This window comes from Protopterus annectens, chromosome 10.part0, assembly GCF_019279795.1.
Source record: "Protopterus annectens isolate FY-2018-M chromosome 10.part0, PAN1.0, whole genome shotgun sequence".
NCBI lineage: Eukaryota > Metazoa > Chordata > Ceratodontiformes > Protopteridae > Protopterus > Protopterus annectens.
The window spans coordinates 1,012,081,927-1,012,101,695 of record NC_056744.1 but is presented as its reverse complement, the minus strand read 5'-3'; the positions used below and the strand labels follow the sequence as shown (position 1 = coordinate 1,012,101,695).

General features: G+C 40.5%; 1 protein-coding gene across 1 annotated transcript in view; it reads left to right on the top strand.

Annotated features, from left to right (window-relative positions):
- The first annotated feature begins 824 nt into the window (after window positions 1-824).
- The window catches only part of LOC122813454 (E3 ubiquitin-protein ligase HECTD3-like), a 699,643-nt gene continuing 680,698 nt past the window's right edge, over window positions 825-19,769 (top strand). The window contains exon 1 of the mRNA XM_044085769.1: window positions 825-1,412. Coding sequence (XP_043941704.1) covers window positions 1,092-1,412 — 321 coding nt within the window. The 5' untranslated portion in view covers window positions 825-1,091. The remainder of the gene's footprint in view (window positions 1,413-19,769) is intronic.

Below are 19,769 nucleotides of genomic sequence, written 5' to 3'. Positions count from 1 at the left end.
TTCTACTTTTTTATTTAACTCATTTCATTTTTTAAACTTTATGCTAGCCAAACAGTAAAGCACTGTGTAGAAAGCACAAAAACATGGTGGGTGTTTGCATTTTTCAATGTTCGAGTTTCATGACAGTTTCATATGCTGCTGTGAAGTGGTGGACTTGTTTTACAATGGGCATTACCTGTACATCAACACCCTGCTGGAGAATGCTCATTCTCTAATCAGAATGGTGATGCACAGGTTGCTCATTCTCTAAAATAAAATAAAATAACCCTAAGCAGCATAACTGGACTCCTATAAATAATATGCAATGCAGTACGGAGTATAAAAGACAGAATCTGTGTTGCTCCTTCATCTGTACTATAATCATGCTTTCAGATGTTTTACTAGGTTATTATTCGGGCCTAAAAGAAGCACATAGGTAAGTCTGGAAAGACATAAATACATACATACACACATACATGTATATATACACATGAAAGTAACTAAGCAACAAACCTAACCTCCTGTAAATAATAGACAATCTAGCAATGACTGTAGTAAAACTAAAATAAAGTGCTACATTTCAAAAGCACATCCAAGCAGAAAAGCTACAGATATCCATACTAGGGAAGGAGGACATAACTTCACTTAGCTTAACCCCACCCACAAAAATATTTGTTTAAATATAGAGTACTTGCAATGACTCACTGTTTGGGAGGAGAATAACTTTTCTTATCAATGGGTGTAACTTCTCTGGGGCTTGTCTTTCTCTCACTGCCATTCTTAAAGGCAAACCACTTATGTTCTGGTGACATAACCTATGTAATTATAGAAAACCTTGCTATTCCAGTAATTACAGTTGGCTAGATTTCTGTTAAGTACTGCTTCCTGGGAGATTTCACCTCTGTCGCTTTGTCAGAGAGAATGACAAAACTGGAATACATACGTATACATCTTTTTAATTAAACAATCCTGACAAGGATACAATATATCAGTAAGGCTTTATGAAAGCAATACTGTGCATTATACACACTGCCACGGTGACTATTCATTTACATGCTTACAGCTTCAACTCTGCTGTCACTTTCAGGAAGTAGAGAAACCACCTGGAGACAATGACACCGGCAGACTGTCCTCACCTGCTCTTGGGCAGAATTCGCTTCTTACTAGAGTGTATTGAATGTTTCAAAGAGACTAGACCTCTTCCTGAATCTCTCTGTTATGTGCCTAAAGAAAAATATTACGAGATATGCAAGGACAATAATTCTACGTTATCTGCAGGGAAGAGAATTTTCCCAGTCTGGGAATTACCACGCCATTACAAAGGTATCAAAAAACCCTTCCGGTTTAACATTGAGGTGGAAAGAGGTAGCTGTATTTGTGCCACAGGAGAGGAATACTTGAACAGCTATGGGCTGTGGGTCAGAATGAACAAAGTAAGATACTTTCCTTTGAAGTGCTAATGTTTAGTTGCTTGCTTTCTTTTCTTTACCTTAGCATGAGGGCAGTAAGGTGAGGCTGATGCAAAATGGGTGGAAGCGATCACAAAATTTACATTACTACATTAAGGAAACTCCAGATCTGAACATTATGTACATACGTATGTATGTATGTATGTATGTATGTATGTATGTATGTATGTATGTATCTATCTATCTATCTATCTATCTATCTATCTATCTATCTATCTATCTATAGATCTATCTATCTATCTGTCTGTCTATCTATCTGTTTATCTATCTTTCTATCAATCTTTCTATCTATCTATCTATCTATCTATCTATCTGTCTGTCTGTCTGTCTATCTATCTATCTATCTATCTATCTATCTATCTATCTATCTATCTGTCTGTCTGTCTGTCTATCTATCTATCTATCTATCTATCTATCTATCTATCTATCTGTCTGTCTGTCTGTCTGTCTGTCTGTCTATCTATCTATCTATCTGTCTGTTTATGTCTCTCTGTCTAGTTGATTAGCTACTGCTATTATTACTTTTAATTAACTAGGAGACTCACAAGCCACTGTTCAAACAAATTAAATTTGAAACTCTTACCGGGGTACTTTGTCTGCACTTATTTCTTATTTTTGTAAAACCTGCTTTAATTCTGTATTCCTTTCTTGAAATGTAATCTTTCCTGATGCTGTCATAGGACATAATTTAAAACATCAAGCCAAACACTGATAATACAGCTATTCTAGTAATTACAGATCATCTGGTATTAAGTCATTTGATCCATATGGCATTTTAGTCTTTACAGAGTCTTTATAGAGATAAAACTGAAAGTTTCATGGTGTGCAGTCATAAATACAACTTATCTTTTGATATACTGCTAGACTGTGTAAAATTAAGTATGTTTCTTTCTTTCTTACTTTTTTTAGTCCTTCCTGCATGGCTATCAAGGCCACCCTAGCACATTACTTAGCCATTTGTTCCAACATCCTGACCTGATATAGTCAATTACTGATACTGGTTGGCAGAGAAGGGAGCATGGTGAGAGGTGGCAGGCCACCATCCTAGGCAGGTCAGAATTTCTCTATGCTCCTAATCTTCCTCATTCTACTTTGGCTATGACAGTGGAGGATGACCTACAATGGCACAAAGTGGGGAAAGCCACTTTCTCAGTCCAAGCTGATGTCCACCTCCCCAAACGAGCCTCGACACAACAGCAGATGTTTCCCACTAGGTCCTCCATTTTTTACCAGAGGATCATGTAGTGGGATGCCCACCAAGGTATGCATCCCTTCTTCCTCCTTTCAGGATAGGGAAGCTGATAGCAGCTGATCCTTTCACACCTTCTCGTTATTAGCTACATCAGATCCCAGGCAGTATGAAATGGAGTACTGTAAAAGCATTGTCTGTAGTTCTTAACACTCAGTAATTAAACTCACAGACTACCTAACACACCACTGTGAATTACTAATAAAAGGGACATGGCTTCTAATTACAACAAGGTCATCTTACTTACTAGGTACATTCATATTCAAAATATTAAAACAAAGGCCCATCCTTGAGAAAACAAAAAAAACTTCCAATAAGGGGAACAAGTATATTTGCTAAGAAAATCCCAAGAAATTACTATCATCTTAACCAGACCCTGCTTTAAAACTGCCATCAGTGAACAAGCCGTTTCCAGATCGGGCCATGCTCTGTGGAATAATCTTCTAACAAGTAAAAGTTGAGACTACTGTCCTAGGTTTCAAACAATCACTGAATACTTAATGAATGTTATCCATGCTAAAGTGCATGTTACAGCCTGTGTTCCTACCTACACTAATTTATGTCTGTTCTTGTCTTATCTTTAGTCCCCTCCCAGATGTAAAAAGCAAGTAATATGCTTTCATTTTAGTCTTAAGAAAAAGTGCACTGGCTATCTTTAAATAAATCTAAATTATGTACTGTTCTAGTAAATGTGTTGAAGAATTTAGGTACCAGAACAACTGCTATCCCTTATTCACTTCCAATAATTTCAAACTATTTTACTAAGCTACTGGCCTTGTACCTTTTAATTTTACATTTCTTTCAGCAAACAATATCCATACTTACTGAGATTTATTGCCTTTACCTGCAGTCCTGTTTCCATAGAAACTTCAGAACTGAATGTAGAGCTGCCCTCAGCAGACTTTTGAACTCACACTGAAAATGTATTTGCTACAGAAAAAGTATTCATTGCATTCATAGGCATTTCTTGTTTTTAAAGCCCACTTACTTGCACAAAAATGTGTTATTAGATTAAGCCAAGGGCATTAATCCAGAGATTCATGTATACAAAAGTAAAAGAAAACATCTCAACTCTATACATGTTACAATAATTGCACTTTTATACCTCATTCATCTCCCCATGAGCCCAAGATTGCAGCCTATTATCTTAAACATGCTTTTGTCCAGCCCTTCTCTTTTTACATTGTAAGGAAAAAAGTATGTGTTTACTTTAGTATTTTTACAATATTTGACAATTACTGAAAATGTTTTACTATATAACATACAACTGATATCATGAAATGTTTTGAATAAATACTCTTAAGAGCAAAAAATTAAACAAACAGTTTTTTTCCTATTAGTGCCTTTCCAAACTTTAATGACATGAAGTGGGGTATATGCCTTTCTGTCTCTCCGCAAGTTTAACAAAGTCAACAAAAGTCTTCTTTTTCTTATAAAGCCATATTTTACAAATATGATTGAGGCTTTATAGTCTCACGTTCATTCACTAATTTCAGGATTGCTAGTCTTCTTCCAGTTCATCTCCATCTCCCAAACCCAGACTCTGGTTCAGGTCCAAGGTACTCTTCTTCTAGTCAACTCCTGTGCTTTTTCTGTCTCTCAAGCATTTTCAGGCTTGTTGGCTGTTGGTGAAGCACCCTCCAAGAGGAAAAAACGCTGAGAGAAGAAGGGAGCCACTTTTGAGATTTTAAGTATTTTTTCTCTGTTTATTTGCTAAGTTTTTCTGCATAGCTGCCTAGCTTGAGCATTTTCTGGCTTGTTAAACTTGATTTCTGTATTAGTAGCTGTATTTAGAGCACAACCAAAAGCTGTTTGCTGAATTTCCTGTTTGCACTTAATTTTAAATCGTTTTTTTCTTAAAACTTGCATATTTTCTGTCCTTGACCTAGCACTCTTGTGTGGGGTCATTTACTGCACTGTTATAACTTGATATTACTTGTGAACCTCTGCTATCTCTGTAAAAACAAAAACAAAAAATCTTGCTTTTTCCCACTTTTCTGAGAGTTAAAAAGTTCAGTTACAGGCTTGCTGTTCCTGAACTGTTTGAAAGTTTCTGTGAGGCCATTTTGCTTGGGCTGAAGGAGGGTCTCTGTGTTTATCAGTGGGAGTGACTAACATTGAGCAGCTTCCCTGCCCCCGGAGAGGTGGTTACTGACTTGAAACTGTAGTTTTATTGGCCACTAGGGGTCATTTCCATAACTCCTTCATCTTCCTCTCTTAAAACCTAGTTGCCTCGTGGTTTGAGCGTCTTTTCAGGCTTGTTGGCTGTTGGTGAAGCACCTCCAAGAGGAAAAACGCTGAGAGAAGAAGGAGCCACTTTTGAGATTTTAAGTATTTTTCTCTGTTTATTTGCTAAGTTTTTCTGCATAGCTGCCTAGCTTGAGCATTTTCTGGCTTGTTAAACTTGATTTCTGTATTAGTAGCTGTATTTAGAGCACAACCAAAAGCTGTTTGCTGAATTTCCTGTTTGCACTTAATTTTAAATCGTTTTTTCTTAAAACTTGCATATTTTCTGTCCTTGACCTAGCACTCTTGTGTGGGGTCATTTACTGCACTGTTATAACTTGATATTACTTGTGAACCTCTGCTATCTCTGTAAAAACAAAAACAAAAAAAATCTTGCTTTTTCCCACTTTTCTGAGAGTTAAAAAGTTCAGTTACAGGCTTGCTGTTCCTGAACTGTTTGAAAGTTTCTGTGAGGCCATTTTGCTTGGGCTGAAGGAGGGTCTCTGTGTTTATCAGTGGGAGTGACTAACATTGAGCAGCTTCCCTGCCCCCCGGAGAGGTGGTTACTGACTTGAAACTGTAGTTTTATTGGCCACTAGGGTCATTTCCATAACTCCTTCATCTTCCTCTCTTAAAACCTAGTTGCCTCGTGGTTTGAGCGTCTTTTCAGGCTTGTTGGCTGTTGGTGAAGCACCCTCCAAGAGGAAAAACGCTGAGAGAAGAAGGGAGCCACTTTTGAGATTTTAAGTATTTTTCTCTGTTTATTTGCTAAGTTTTTCTGCATAGCTGCCTAGCTTGAGCATTTTCTGGCTTGTTAAACTTGATTTCTGTATTAGTAGCTGTATTTAGAGCACAACCAAAAGCTGTTTGCTGAATTTCCTGTTTGCACTTAATTTTAAATCGTTTTTCTTAAAACTTGCATATTTTCTGTCCTTGACCTAGCACTCTTGTGTGGGGTCATTTACTGCACTGTTATAACTTGATATTACTTGTGAACCTCTGCTATCTCTGTAAAAACAAAACAAAAAAAAATCTTGCTTTTTCCCACTTTTCTGAGAGTTAAAAAGTTCAGTTACAGGCTTGCTGTTCCTGAACTGTTTGAAAGTTTCTGTGAGGCCATTTTGCTTGGGCTAAAGGAGGGTCTCTGTGTTTATCAGTGGGAGTGACTAACATTGAGCAGCTTCCCTGCCCCGGAGAGGTGGTTACTGACTTGAAACTGTAGTTTTATTGGCCACTAGGGGTCATTTCCATAACTCCTTCATCTTCCTCTCTTAAAACCTAGTTGCCTCGTGGTTTGAGCGTCTTTTCAGGCTTGTTGGCTGTTGGTGAAGCACCCTCCAAGAGGAAAAACGCTGAGAGAAGAAGGAGCCACTTTTGAGATTTTAAGTATTTTTTCTCTGTTTATTTGCTAAGTTTTTCTGCATAGCTGCCTAGCTTGAGCATTTTCTGGCTTGTTAAACTTGATTTCTGTATTAGTAGCTGTATTTAGAGCACAACCAAAAGCTGTTTGCTGAATTTCCTGTTTGCACTTAATTTTAAATCGTTTTTTCTTAAAACTTGCATATTTTCTGTCCTTGACCTAGCACTCTTGTGTGGGGTCATTTACTGCACTGTTATAACTTGATATTACTTGTGAACCTCTGCTATCTCTGTAAAAAACAAAAACAAAAAAAAAATCTTGCTTTTTCCCACTTTTCTGAGAGTTAAAAAGTTCAGTTACAGGCTTGCTGTTCCTGAACTGTTTGAAAGTTTCTGTGAGGCCATTTTGCTTGGGCTGAAGGAGGGTCTCTGTGTTTATCAGTGGGAGTGACTAACATTGAGCAGCTTCCCTGCCCCGGAGAGGTGGTTACTGACTTGAAACTGTAGTTTTATTGGCCACTAGGGTCATTTCCATAACTCCTTCATCTTCCTCTCTTAAAACCTAGTTGCCTCGTGGTTTGAGCGTCTTTTCAGGCTTGTTGGCTGTTGGTGAAGCACCCTCCAAGAGGAAAAACGCTGAGAGAAGAAGGAGCCACTTTTGAGATTTTAAGTATTTTTTCTCTGTTTATTTGCTAAGTTTTTCTGCATAGCTGCCTAGCTTGAGCATTTTCTGGCTTGTTAAACTTGATTTCTGTATTAGTAGCTGTATTTAGAGCACAACCAAAAGCTGTTTGCTGAATTTCCTGTTTGCACTTAATTTTAAATCGTTTTTTCTTAAAACTTGCATATTTTCTGTCCTTGACCTAGCACTCTTGTGTGGGGTCATTTACTGCACTGTTATAACTTGATATTACTTGTGAACCTCTGCTATCTCTGTAAAAAACAAAACAAAAAAAAATCTTGCTTTTTTCCCACTTTTCTGAGAGTTAAAAAAGTTCAGTTACAGGCTTGCTGTTCCTGAACTGTTTGAAAGTTTCTGTGAGGCCATTTTGCTTGGGCTGAAGGAGGGTCTCTGTGTTTATCAGTGGGAGTGACTAACATTGAGCAGCTTCCTGCCCCCGAGAGGTGGTTACTGACTTGAAACTGTAGTTTTATTGGCCACTAGGGTCATTTCCATAACTCCTTCATCTTCCTCTCTTAAAACCTAGTTGCCTCGTGGTTTGAGCGTCTTTTCAGGCTTGTTGGCTGTTGGTGAAGCACCCTCCAAGAGGAAAAACGCTGAGAGAAGAAGGGAGCCACTTTGAGATTTTAAGTATTTTTCTCTGTTTATTTGCTAAGTTTTTCTGCATAGCTGCCTAGCTTGAGCATTTTCTGGCTTGTTAAACTTGATTTCTGTATTAGTAGCTGTATTTAGAGCACAACCAAAAGCTGTTTGCTGAATTTCCTGTTTGCACTTAATTTTAAATCGATTTTTTCTTAAAACTTGCATATTTTCTGTCCTTGACCTAGCACTCTTGTGTGGGGTCATTTACTGCACTGTTATAACTTGATATTACTTGTGAACCTCTGCTATCTCTGTAAAAACAAAACAAAAAAAAATCTTGCTTTTTCCCACTTTTCTGAGAGTTAAAAAGTTCAGTTACAGGCTTGCTGTTCCTGAACTGCTTGAAAGTTTCTGTGAGGCCATTTTTGCTTGGGCTGAAGGAGGGTCTCTGTGTTTATCAGTGGGAGTGACTAACATTGAGCAGCTTCCCTGCCCCCGGAGAGGTGGTTACTGACTTGAAACTGTAGTTTTATTGGCCACTAGGGTCATTTCCATAACTCCTTCATTTGTCCTCGGAGGAGTGGTTTAGGCAGTGACTTGTGGTTTGTTGGCCAATTTGGGTCATTTCCTGTCTTTTCCAGCCCCTGCTATAAAGCACGCTTTAGCCGATTTAGCCGATTTAGCCCGATTTAGCGGAGTTGCTACTGTTGCACACTAGGGCAGCGCCGGTTAAGCAGGTTTAAACTATTCGGGCTACCTAAAGTCCACTCTTCAATTTTCCCTTAAAACTACCTTCCTCGAACTATACTACTGATCTAATCAGCGTATCCTATAATTAAAAGATCATCTCTACTTGACTCCAAGTAGACTATTCTCTATCTGTTAAACGTAGCACTTGCTCCTACAGTACTTATTACCTTGATACGGCACTCTTGTCATAGATAGTACCCCAAGAAAGGCAACCCCCCATTTCTCGGTCACCCACGTCCCCCGGAATCTTTTTAAAGTTTTTTTGTCTATTCCTTCTAGCATGTCGAGGGATCAGTTGCTAGTGTCCTCTCCTGCTCAGCTGGTGAACCTGGGAATATTGAGGCAATGTTACAATTGCCTCATGTACACAGACAACCCTCTCCTCCTCCCACAAAACACAAATACATGCGAGAGATGCAACTACACGGCCAAACTGGAGGCTGAGCTCTCTCAACATAGGACTGGCAAGACCAGTCAGGAGGAGAAGGTTACCACACACACTATAGACCCAGTCTCACATATTACCATTACAACCTCAAATCATACACATAAACACACAAAGACATACTCGGAGGCTCTGATCAAAAATCTACCAAAACAGCAGAGGCCACCAAAGCAGACACCCAAACAACCACCACCTCAGAACACAACACCTGCAACACATAGACCTCACAGTCAGAGTGTCAAACAGTCACAGCCCTTAAGGCCAAACACAATGCCAGACACACTAGTCATTGGTGACTCCATAGTCAGACACACTGACGTCCCGCTCACCAGACTGAGTAAGGAGAAGGTCACAGTAAGCTGCCTGTCGGGCGCTAGAATCCGCCACATAACGTAAGCACTCAGGTCTCTCAACAGCAGGTACAAATATGATTCAGTCATTGTCCACGCTGGTGTAAACGACCTGAGATGTACCTCCTTGGACTACATGAAAAGAGACATTGAGGAGCTCTCTGATTATGTAGCCCAGACAGGTATGACCCTGACCTTGAGCAGTATCCTACCTTCACCAAGAATGATGCCACAATACAGAGATAAGATGATCAGCTTTAACAATTGGCTTAAACACTGGTGTCATTCAAAGGGGATCCAGTGTCTGTCTGCCTGGGATGACATGCTGGACAAGCCACGCTGCTTCAAGGGACGGCTTGCACCTGTCACCCCTGGGATTCCGGATATTGGCAAAGGCTCTTGCCACCCCATAGTGCCTTTTTAGGCAAGGCTCAAATTCTAAACCTACCACCCTAGAACACAAAAAGGAAAAAACTAAGGGTAATGCTGCTCAATGCCAGAAGTCTAAATCTCAAAATGCACGCACTCGAGGCCCTTCTCAGTATGGAGAACATCGATGTCTGTGCTGTGACAGAAACCTGGTTCAAGGCTCCTGAGAGCACCCGCGCTATCAGGTTTTACCTCATATCATGCGTTCCGGCCCCAAAATCTGGACAATACCAAGAAAGGAGGGGGTATCCATATTCATCAAGGACACCCACACCTCAAGACTGGTGGCAACGCACGATGCATCGGAGACCATCCAGGTGCAATTAACCATAGGCAAGACTGCTCTGCAAATTGTAGCATGTTACAGGCCACCCTCACAAACTCAGGAACCTCACATGGCCTTCCTGAAAACACTAGAGGGGATAAATGTATCACCAAACACCATCATACTAGGTGACTTCAATTACCCTAATATAGACTGGGAACACTACTCAAGCCCAAACACCCTAGCCCAAAAGTTCCTGGAATTCATAAACTCAAATGCCATGGAACAACTAGTCACCATCCCCACAAGAGGAGATAACATACTTGATCTCATCATCACGAACATGGGAGCACAATGTTCAACACCGGAGGTGTACCCCTCACTGGTGAGATCAGACCACAAACTAATCTCGCTGGAGGTCCTCATCCCACCCCACCTGAAATAAAAAGACCACAGTAAAGAACTTCTCAAAAGCCGACTTCACACTTCTAAAGACTAGTGTGGTCTCCTTTAAGGCCCCGAGCGGTGGAAAACAGTACTCAAGCCGCTGAATCACTTACAAATGCCTTCTACCAGCACCTGCAGGACTGCATGGATAAGGCAATCCCAAGCAAAACAAAGACTCTTTGTACCAAAGGCAAGCATCCAGTCTGGTGGACCCCAGCCATAAACAAACTCTACAACAAAAGGAGGAAGCTACTACAAGATAGAGCAAAATCCTTAAAAGGTAAGACACCCTTGATCACTATAAGTAAAAACTAAGAGCTCTCATAAAATCATCCAAAGCAAATTTCGAGAGAAAAATAGCTAAAGACTCAAAAGACAATCATAAGGCCTTCTTTAGCTATGTTAGAAACCTGGGAGGAAACTCCCAGATATGCTCAGAGCTAGTTCAAAATGATGTGAAGATTACTGATCCTACAGACATTGCCAACATACTGGCTGACAGGTTCAGTGCAAACTTCTCCCCTCCCCCAAAAGGAGAGATATCTATACCAAACGATTGCAGCCCCCAAACATCTCCAGCCCAAGTGAGAACTGCTCTCTCCAAAGCAAAAACACAGCATCCATGGGACCTGATGGTGTCCCCGGCTGTGTGCTCCATGAACTCAATGAGGAATTAAACCCACAGCTAGGACAGCTGTTTAATCAAAGTCTTACCTCTGGATACGCACCAGGAGTGGCGCACTGCAACTGTGGTACCACTTCACAAAGGCGGTGCCTCCACCGACCCTGGAAATTACCGCCCATTAGCTTGACAAGCCTTATCTGCAAAGCCATGGAGAGGATCATAATGGACCTCATAAATAAAGACATAGGGAATTTGCAGACTTTGGATCCAACCCAGTTTGGCTTTGTCAAAGGCAGATCATGCCTTTTAAACTTGGTTGACTTTTTGAAACAGTCACCAAAGCCATTGATGAGGGAAAGGCAGTCCATACAGCCTACCTCGATCTGGCTAAGGCCTTCGATACAATACCCCATTCGGGTATCATTGAAAAACTCATCAGCTTAAATGTCAACCCATACATCACAAGATGGGTTGCAAACTGGCTGAGTGACAGAACCCACAGGGTCAGAGCTGCTGGCGCCATGTCAGACTCAAAGCCTGTCACAAGTGGTGTCCCACAGGGCTCAGTCCTGGGCCCACTCTTGTTTGGCATCTACTTTTCCAAGTACAAGCAAACACAGGAGGGTTATGGCTGACAAAGTTTGCAGATGACTGCAAACTGGGCCATAGTAGAAAACACATCTGACACAGATATCCTTCAGAAGGGTCTCACAGAAACGGATAACTGGTGCCAGAGCCACGGCCTAAAGTTAAATGCCAAAAATGCATAGTCATACCCTTCGGGAAAAACAAGGTTACCCCTAGCTACCAAATAGGTGGCAATCCACTGAGCACAGAAGAAGTTATCAGGGACCTGGGGACCCAGGTTGATAGTAGTCTGTCATTCGACACCCATGTAGCTAAAGTAGTTAGGAAGACCTTCTACATTGCCCACCTTATCATGAAGGGATTCTCATCTAGATCAAGGGAGGTCATAGTCTCCCTTTACTCATCACTCATCAGACCAATGATTGAGTACAATGCCCCATTCGAATGTATCTGACCCGACACTTGCAGCAGCTGGAGAGGCCACAAAGTTCCTTACCAAAAGGATAAAGGGTCTCAAAAATCTGTCCTATGCTGCCCGACTGAAAGAACTCCAGCTCTATTCAGTCGCCATCGCTTGCTCAGAGGTGACCTTTGCCTAACATACAAGGCCATGTCAAACCCAGATTTGATGAATATGCTTCACCTCAAAAATCTAGATCCATCAGAGCCACAAGGGCGGAGACTTAAACCTTGACACGGCTATTAATAGGACGTGCTGGAGGGATAGATTCATCACCCAAAGACTCCCTATGCTGTGGAACAAAATCCCGGTACATGTGAGGCAGAGCACCTCGCTGGCCTTGTTCAAGAGAAATCTTGACCAATGGATGGGAGATCGCAGATATACCCCAGGGATTACCTCAGTGTCACTGCTCGACAGAGGCACAGAAAAATAATGGGTATAGTTCCCCATACTAAAGGGGTGGCCTAAGCCACAAAACGATGGGCTAGGCTTGTAAATGCCCTCGGGCAGATAGCCTAGTATGAACCTATGAACCTATGAACCTATAATTCCTTTGGAACACTGAAAAATTTTCACTGGCAAAGTCTCCCTATGAGCTTTATTATCAGAAGAATGAGAAGCAGAGTCTCCTTCTCTTTGATCATTCACTTTTTGTCGAGCATACTTTTATATTTCCTCCTTTGTGTGTTCCTTCTTTGTCTGTTCTGCATCAAAAAATGACTTTGATCCTCCAGGAAAAAAATATTTTGAAGACAACTGGGCACCTTCTTCTAGATGTTGCTTGATTACTGGGATAAATTTGCTTCTCTTCTGCCTGGTATACAGTGATTAAAAATTTTCCACAGACACTCTACAGTCTCCAATTTTTAATAATTAGCTGTTCTGCCAGAGTTTTGTCAGGATCATCTCTTTCTGTTGGTACAATTGTATCTTTATTAATACATGTCTTTCCCATGGCCAGGTTTAGATAATAAATACAATGTGCCTTTTCAGTTAACAAATCCTGCTGTGGAATACCAGTCCAGTTACCTATTTGTGCTTTCATAAAATTAGTACAGTCTTTTCCTTCTAGGGTTCTGTTCTTTAACCCTGCTATTTTTGTGAAACAACTCTTCTTGAGCAGTTTTATACTCAGTGAGCCTTTTCCACATTTTTAACTTCTGATTTTTGCAGTTTTATCGGTTCATCTGAATGACTGTTTAAAGTTTCTTCCATTTTTCCAGCCTTTTGTTATTTGAGTTGATGTACTCATTCAATGTTTCATTTATTTTAATTAGCTCTGAGCACATTTGAATTTTATTCCTCTAAACTACTGGAAGCCATCTCTTGTAGCAAAGCTGGAGGTGGAACTGCTTTTTGCTGAACAGCTGCAGAATTCTTTCCAGTCAGTGTTTTATCTTCACGTTTTCTAGTTGATTTTATTTCAGGCTCTCAAAGTTTCTTCTTTGCTGACATCCTGGTACATACTAGCAAGTAAATTAATTTTTCTATAATTGGCAGAATTACTGGCCATTATCTATCAGTTTCTTTTTTTACACTAGGAGAGCTGAAATTATGTTTTTTACCAGCCATTTTGGAAAGCCCTTGAGAAATTACTTTTAAGTGAAATTAGTAGTTTAGACATTTTCATGCTGACATTTGTATTTAAAGCATTTATTTGGTTTTCTATCCAAAAGGTTGACCGGGTACAGAATTTTGAATGTTGCATGCAGTAGTAAAATATGCTTTAGACTAGATATCTTTCAGGTTTCTTTCATAGGTTCATAGGTTGGTACTAGGCTATTGGCCCTAGGGCCTATACAAGCCTAGCCATAACAATTCCCTGGCTATTTCTTCCCACACTATTTACTTCCCTGGACCCCTGTCTAGCAGGGCGACTGACATGATCCCTGGGGTGAATTTCCTATGTCCCATCCAATCGTCAAGGTTCCTTTTGAAGAGGGCCAAAGAGGTGCTCTGCTTGACATGTATGGGCAGTCTATTCCAGAGTCTGAGGAGTCTCTGGGTCAGGAACCTATCCCTTCAGCATGTTTTGTTTATTGTGATGACAAGGTTTAGATCCCTTGAGCATGTGGCTCTGACGGATTGGGATTTCTTTAAGGCATGTCCAATAGCTCTGGGTTTGACATGGCCTTGTATGTTAAGCAGAGATCGCCTCTGAGTAGACGATATGTGACAGAGTATAGCTGGAGTCTTTTAAGGTGGTCAACATAGGGCTTCTGCTTTAGGCCTGTGATTCTTTTAGTGAGGTATTTCTGCGGCCTTTCCAGTTGTTGCAGATGTCTGGAGAGGTACATACCAAACGGGGCATTGTAGTCTATAATGGGTCTAATGAGGGATGAGTACAGTGGGACAATGACCTCCTATTTTCTGGATGAAAACCCTTAGTGATGAGGTGTGCCACATAGAAGGATTTCCTGACTGTTGTGGTGATGTGGTTATCAAAGGTGAGACCACTGTCCACCTGTGTCCCTAAGTCTCTTATCACACTTTCGGTGTTTAGTGTACTGCCTCCTATGTGGTAATTCATGGGTACATGTTTTTTCTCAAAGGTGATAGCTATACATTTCTTGGCATTGAGTTTGAGCCCATGGCTCTGGCACCAAGCATCTGTTTCTGTTAGGCCCTTTTGTAGAGTATCCACCTAATTTGGGGATTCAGTAATGGCTCCCAGTTTGCAGTCATCTGGGAACTTTGTTAGCCAGAGTCCCTTAGTGCTGGCCTGTACTTCAGAGAAGTAGATGCCAAACAAGTGCGGTCCCAGGACTGAACCCTGAGGTACTCCACTTGTCACTTGTCTGGAGCTGGATTTGGAGTCGGCTACTTTTACAGTGTGGGTTCTGTCAGTAAGTCAGTTGCAACCCATCGAGTGACGTAGGGATTAATGCCCAACTAAGTAAGTCTATCTATGATTCCAGAGTGGGGGATGGTGTCAAAGGCCTTGCCGAGGTCCAGATAGGCTGTGTGGACCATCTTACCATCATCCATGGCTCTGGAGACTGATTTGAAGAAGTCAATCAGGTTCAGGAGACAAGATCGGCCCTTCACGAACCCAAACTGGGTGGGGTCCAGTGTTTGAAGGTTGCCAATGTCTTTGTTTATAAGTTCCGTGATAATACGTTCCATGGCCTTGCAGATCAGGCTCATCAGACTGATGGGGCGGTAGTTCCTGAGATCCAAGATGGATCCCCCCTTGTGGAGTGGGATAACTGCAGCTGTGCACCACTCAGTGGGCACGAAGCCTGAGCTGAGGCTATGATTAAACATGACACTTAAGTGAGGTGCCAGTTAATTTTGTAGTTCATGTAATACACAGCCCGGGATGTCATCTGGTCCCATGGATGGTGTATTCTTAGCTTTGGAGAGTGTGATTTTTACCTGTGTGGCCGTTATTACCAGAATTTGGCAATCTTCCAGTATTGAAATGGCCCATTTAGGGGTTGAGAGGGGGGGTGAAGTTGGCACTGAATTGATCTGCCAGGATATTGCCAATATCCTTGGGATCAGTAGATTTAATGCCATTCTGTTGTAGCTCAGAGCAGATCTGAGCATTGCCATTTAGATTCTTGACATAGTTATTGAATGCCTTGTGGTTGTCTTTGGAATTTTTGGCAATTTTATTTTCATAACTAGCTTTGGAGGATTTTATGAGGGATCTCAGCTTCTTACTGTGGCTGATAAGGGAGTTTTTTTGCATCCTGGGATTTTCCTCTTTTCTGCAGCAGTTTCTTCCTTTTGTTGTAAAGTTTGATTAAGGTAGGGGACCCCCAGATTGGCTTCCTTTTTTTGGAGGAGAGCATCTTGGTTCTATTTGGGATCGCACGATTCATGCATGAGTGGATGTGCTCATACAGTGCCTTAGTGTAGGATTCAGCAATCAAACTTTCAGTTCCCGTCTTCATGGGTATCCTAAAGTTTGTCACTTCTGACTTGAGTAGCATGAAGTTGGATTTATAGAAGTTTTTTTATGGAGGTTTTCTTACTGGGGGGTGGGATGTGGGTGTTAAGGGTGATTAGCTTTTGGTCAGAACTGACCAACAAGGGGGTGACCATAGGTGTGGAGCATCGATTTCCATGTTGGTAATGACCAGGTCTAGGATATTGGAGCCCCTGGTGGGACTATGGATTAGTTGATCCAGGGCATTGGAATTTATGAATTGCAAGAACCGTTGGGCAAAGGTGCTGGTACATGAGCAGTTTTCCCAGTTAAGGGCAGGGTAGTTGAAATCACCCAGTATTAGGGTGTTTGGTTGTATGTTAATATTTTCCAGTATGTTTAGAAAGGTGTAGTGAGAATCTTGGGGCATGGTAGGGGATCTGTAGCAAGCTACAATTTGGATTGCAGTCTTACTTAGTGTTAGTTGCACCTGAAGAATTTCAGACGCATTATGTTGGGCAACTAGCCTGGTGGTGTGAATATCCTTGGTGAATATGGACACTCCTCCACCTTTAATGTTTTGTTCCTGGTTTGGTGGCCGAAAAGTGTGGTAAGAGTTGTAGCCTGGTATTGCAGGGATACTCTCTGGAGCCTTTAACCAGGTCTCAGTTACTGCACAGATATCAATGTTCTCCATTTTTAGGAGTGCCTCGAGGGAGTGCATTTTGAGGTTTAGACTTCTAGCATTGAGTAGCATTACCTTCAAAATTTGCATGCTTGTACCTGTTATGGTGGTGGTTTTGTCCTTTGAACTTTGCGTAAAAAAGTCACTATAGGGGTGGCAAGAGCCTTAGCCAGTAACCTGAATCCCAGGGTCGACTGGTGCAGACCATCTCTGGCAAAGCATCATGGTCTGTCGATCATGTTGTCCCAGGCAGACAGATACTGGATCCCCTTTGAATGACACCAGAAGCTTAGCCAATTGTTGAAATCAATCATTTTGTCCTTATATTGTGGTATCATTCTGGGCGAAGGCAGGATGTTACTCAGGGTTAGTGTCATACATGCCTGGGCCACATGATCCGAGAGCTCTTCCATGTCTCTTTTCATGTAGTCCAGGGAGGTACGTCTCAAGTCATTCACTCCAAACAATAACAGTCCTACTTTCTATTTCTCCACTCATTGGATTTGCCTATTTACTTATCTAACTTAATAAAAAAATTTTTTTAGAAAATGCTTAGAGATTAATTGATGAGTCTTGTAGAAATGAAAAAGTTATCATTACAACAGTTTAGTCATCTATATTTACAGTTGTGTTTCTACAGTAAATCAGCTCATAGTGTTGCAGCAATTACACCTTATGGGAAAGTTCTTCCATCTCGAATATTTTGTCACAGGTTAATGATATCTTATGGAATTTTATAAATTCAGATTCCACAATGTCTGGCATCTGTTCAAGGGGTTAAGGACTTTGGACATTTTGGATGTTTGGAGGAAAGAAAGTGATAAATCTCTCCAAGATTTTATTTGAAAGCATTTTAAAAGGGAGTGTATGTGTGTGACTGTGTGTGTGTGTGTGTGTGTGTGTGTGTGTGTGTGGGGGGGGGGGGGGGACTACCAGCATCTTGTGGTGACTGTATTACCCAAAGTGGCTAAAGACCCTTCAGACCCGGGTTTCTATCAGATAGTCGAACTTCAGCAAGTTCGAACCTTATATGGTCGAGACCATAAGTTCGAATCTGCAGAAGTTCGAGCGTTTCAACGGAAATCTCCATAAGGGGAGGTTTCTGTTTTGTTCAATGTGGTGCAATCTTGGAATTGGTATTTTTAAGTAGTGGGGGGGGGTGCAAGGGGGCTTTCCCCCCTGCTTACAACAGTTTATTTTGTTTTGTATCCATAGTCGAAGTTTTTTAACTTCAAACAGGTTGGTTCGAACATTTCGTGTTCGAAGTTATTAAACTTCGACTATGTGATATAGATCCTTCAGACCCAGCTTCATATAGACACATTTCAATTTAATTTTAAACCTTGATTATAAAGTATTTATGTCTATACTAGCTAAGAGAATGGCAAAAATATTGCCAAAACTAATAGAAATGGATCAGTGTTGTTTTGTAGAAGGGAGACAAACATTTGACAGCATTAATAGAACAATGATGCTCTAGAGAAAATGCCACTCTTGTTGGTGGTTCTTGATACAGAGAAAGCATTCAGTAGAGTAAGCTGAGGTTTATGAGTAGTGCAATTGTAGCATTTGCATTTCCTGACAGACTCATCAGTTAAATTAGGAGGATATATGAAGGGTCAGAGGAAAGAATTAAGGTTGGAGAGTTCCTCTCCTACAAACTGTGTTTGAAAAGAGGAACAAAGCAGAGGTATCTTCTTTCCCTTTGTTATTTGATTTATATTTAGAGCCAAAGAGAAACAAAATAAATGATTCACAAACAAGATATAAATGGTATGCTAATCAAAAAAATGGTTAGCTTTTTTTGCAGATGGTATTATTTTGTATCTGAAGGCTAGAAAAAGACATCTCGGTGTTTTTGACCATATTGAAATAGTTTCACGTCTTTTCAAGATGCAAGAATAATGAAGATAAAATAAAAGCTATAATAGTAAACTCTGTACCAACACATGAATTAATTCAACAATACCCATATTTTTAATAAGATGAAGTATTTGGGTGTATGGATTAAAATGATTATGTTACGGCAGGTGAGGATATATGGCAGGAAATTAAACAAAACATAATACAGGCCTTGAGAAGCTCTTGATTATGAATATGCATACGATGATGAAATGATGCAAGCAGTGAAAATGTTTTTAGCCTCTTTAATTTTATATATAGGTCAGGGATATTTTTATCAACCTGTGGAGAAGCTGCAGATGACAATTAATTAAGAGTTGAGGGAATTTGTTTGGGAGGGGAAAAGGGTAAGAATTAAATAGGATAAATTGCTCCTCCCCATAGAATAAGGTGATTTAGGATGACCTGCTCTGTAGGGATACTTTACAACTCCACAGTTAAGGCTCATATATGTAACACAAGCAGAAGGTTATAAATCAAGCTGGAAAAGGATAATGATGAAACTGAAGGCGTTGAAGAGATGAGGGGAGAGAAGGATTTGGAATGTAGGTCCTTAAGGAGAATAAACAACAACCATACAGAATATTCTATTCATAAAGTGATAGAGGGTATGCTAAGAAGTAAGCCAACATGAAAATGGAGAAAGGAGAGTTTGCCAATAGGACAAAAGCAAGTAGGTCTATACAAAATAAGCAAGAATTGGCTGAAATTTATTGGAGAAAATTGGAAAAGGAACTCAAATCAAGGTATTGAGAGCAAATAACTAAAGTAGGAAAGATAATAGAGATGGTTGATGCCAAGCAGAATTTGGACTTCTGGTTAGAGACTGTCTTCTCTTCCACTGATCGGTATCAGAGCACATACAATAATAAAGGGGTAGGGGGCTGCTGAGTGAATGATTAGTTCTGGTAGAGTTTTTGGTTAAGTCCTGAACAAAAGTTGCTGTTAAAAAAGGGATAAGTAGTATGGCATATAAAATATTGCATGAAAACTATAAGAATCAATAAATGGAAGTTATAAAATATTGGAAAGAGAGAATGTAAAGGCAGTTTACAAAGTGTCAATGGGAAGATAGCTGTATGGTACCCAGCTGTGCAACAAAGTCTAGAAATATTTGCTTGAAAGTGTTTGCATATGTATTTTTATATGTCAAACAGACTTCACAGAATTCTTCCTTGGGTAGATAGCAGATGCTGGAGGTGTGATTGTGATTGGAAAGAGCAACATAACTAGGAAAATATGTTTTGGGAGTGTAATGAGTTGGCAGATTTTAAACATTCCCGACAGAGTACTCTGTCAAAAATATTGGGGGAGCATCCGGTTGTAACTAAGGAAATTATTTGTTTGAGCTGAGACCTAGGATCTGAATTGCCTACACATTGTAAGGCCTTACTAAG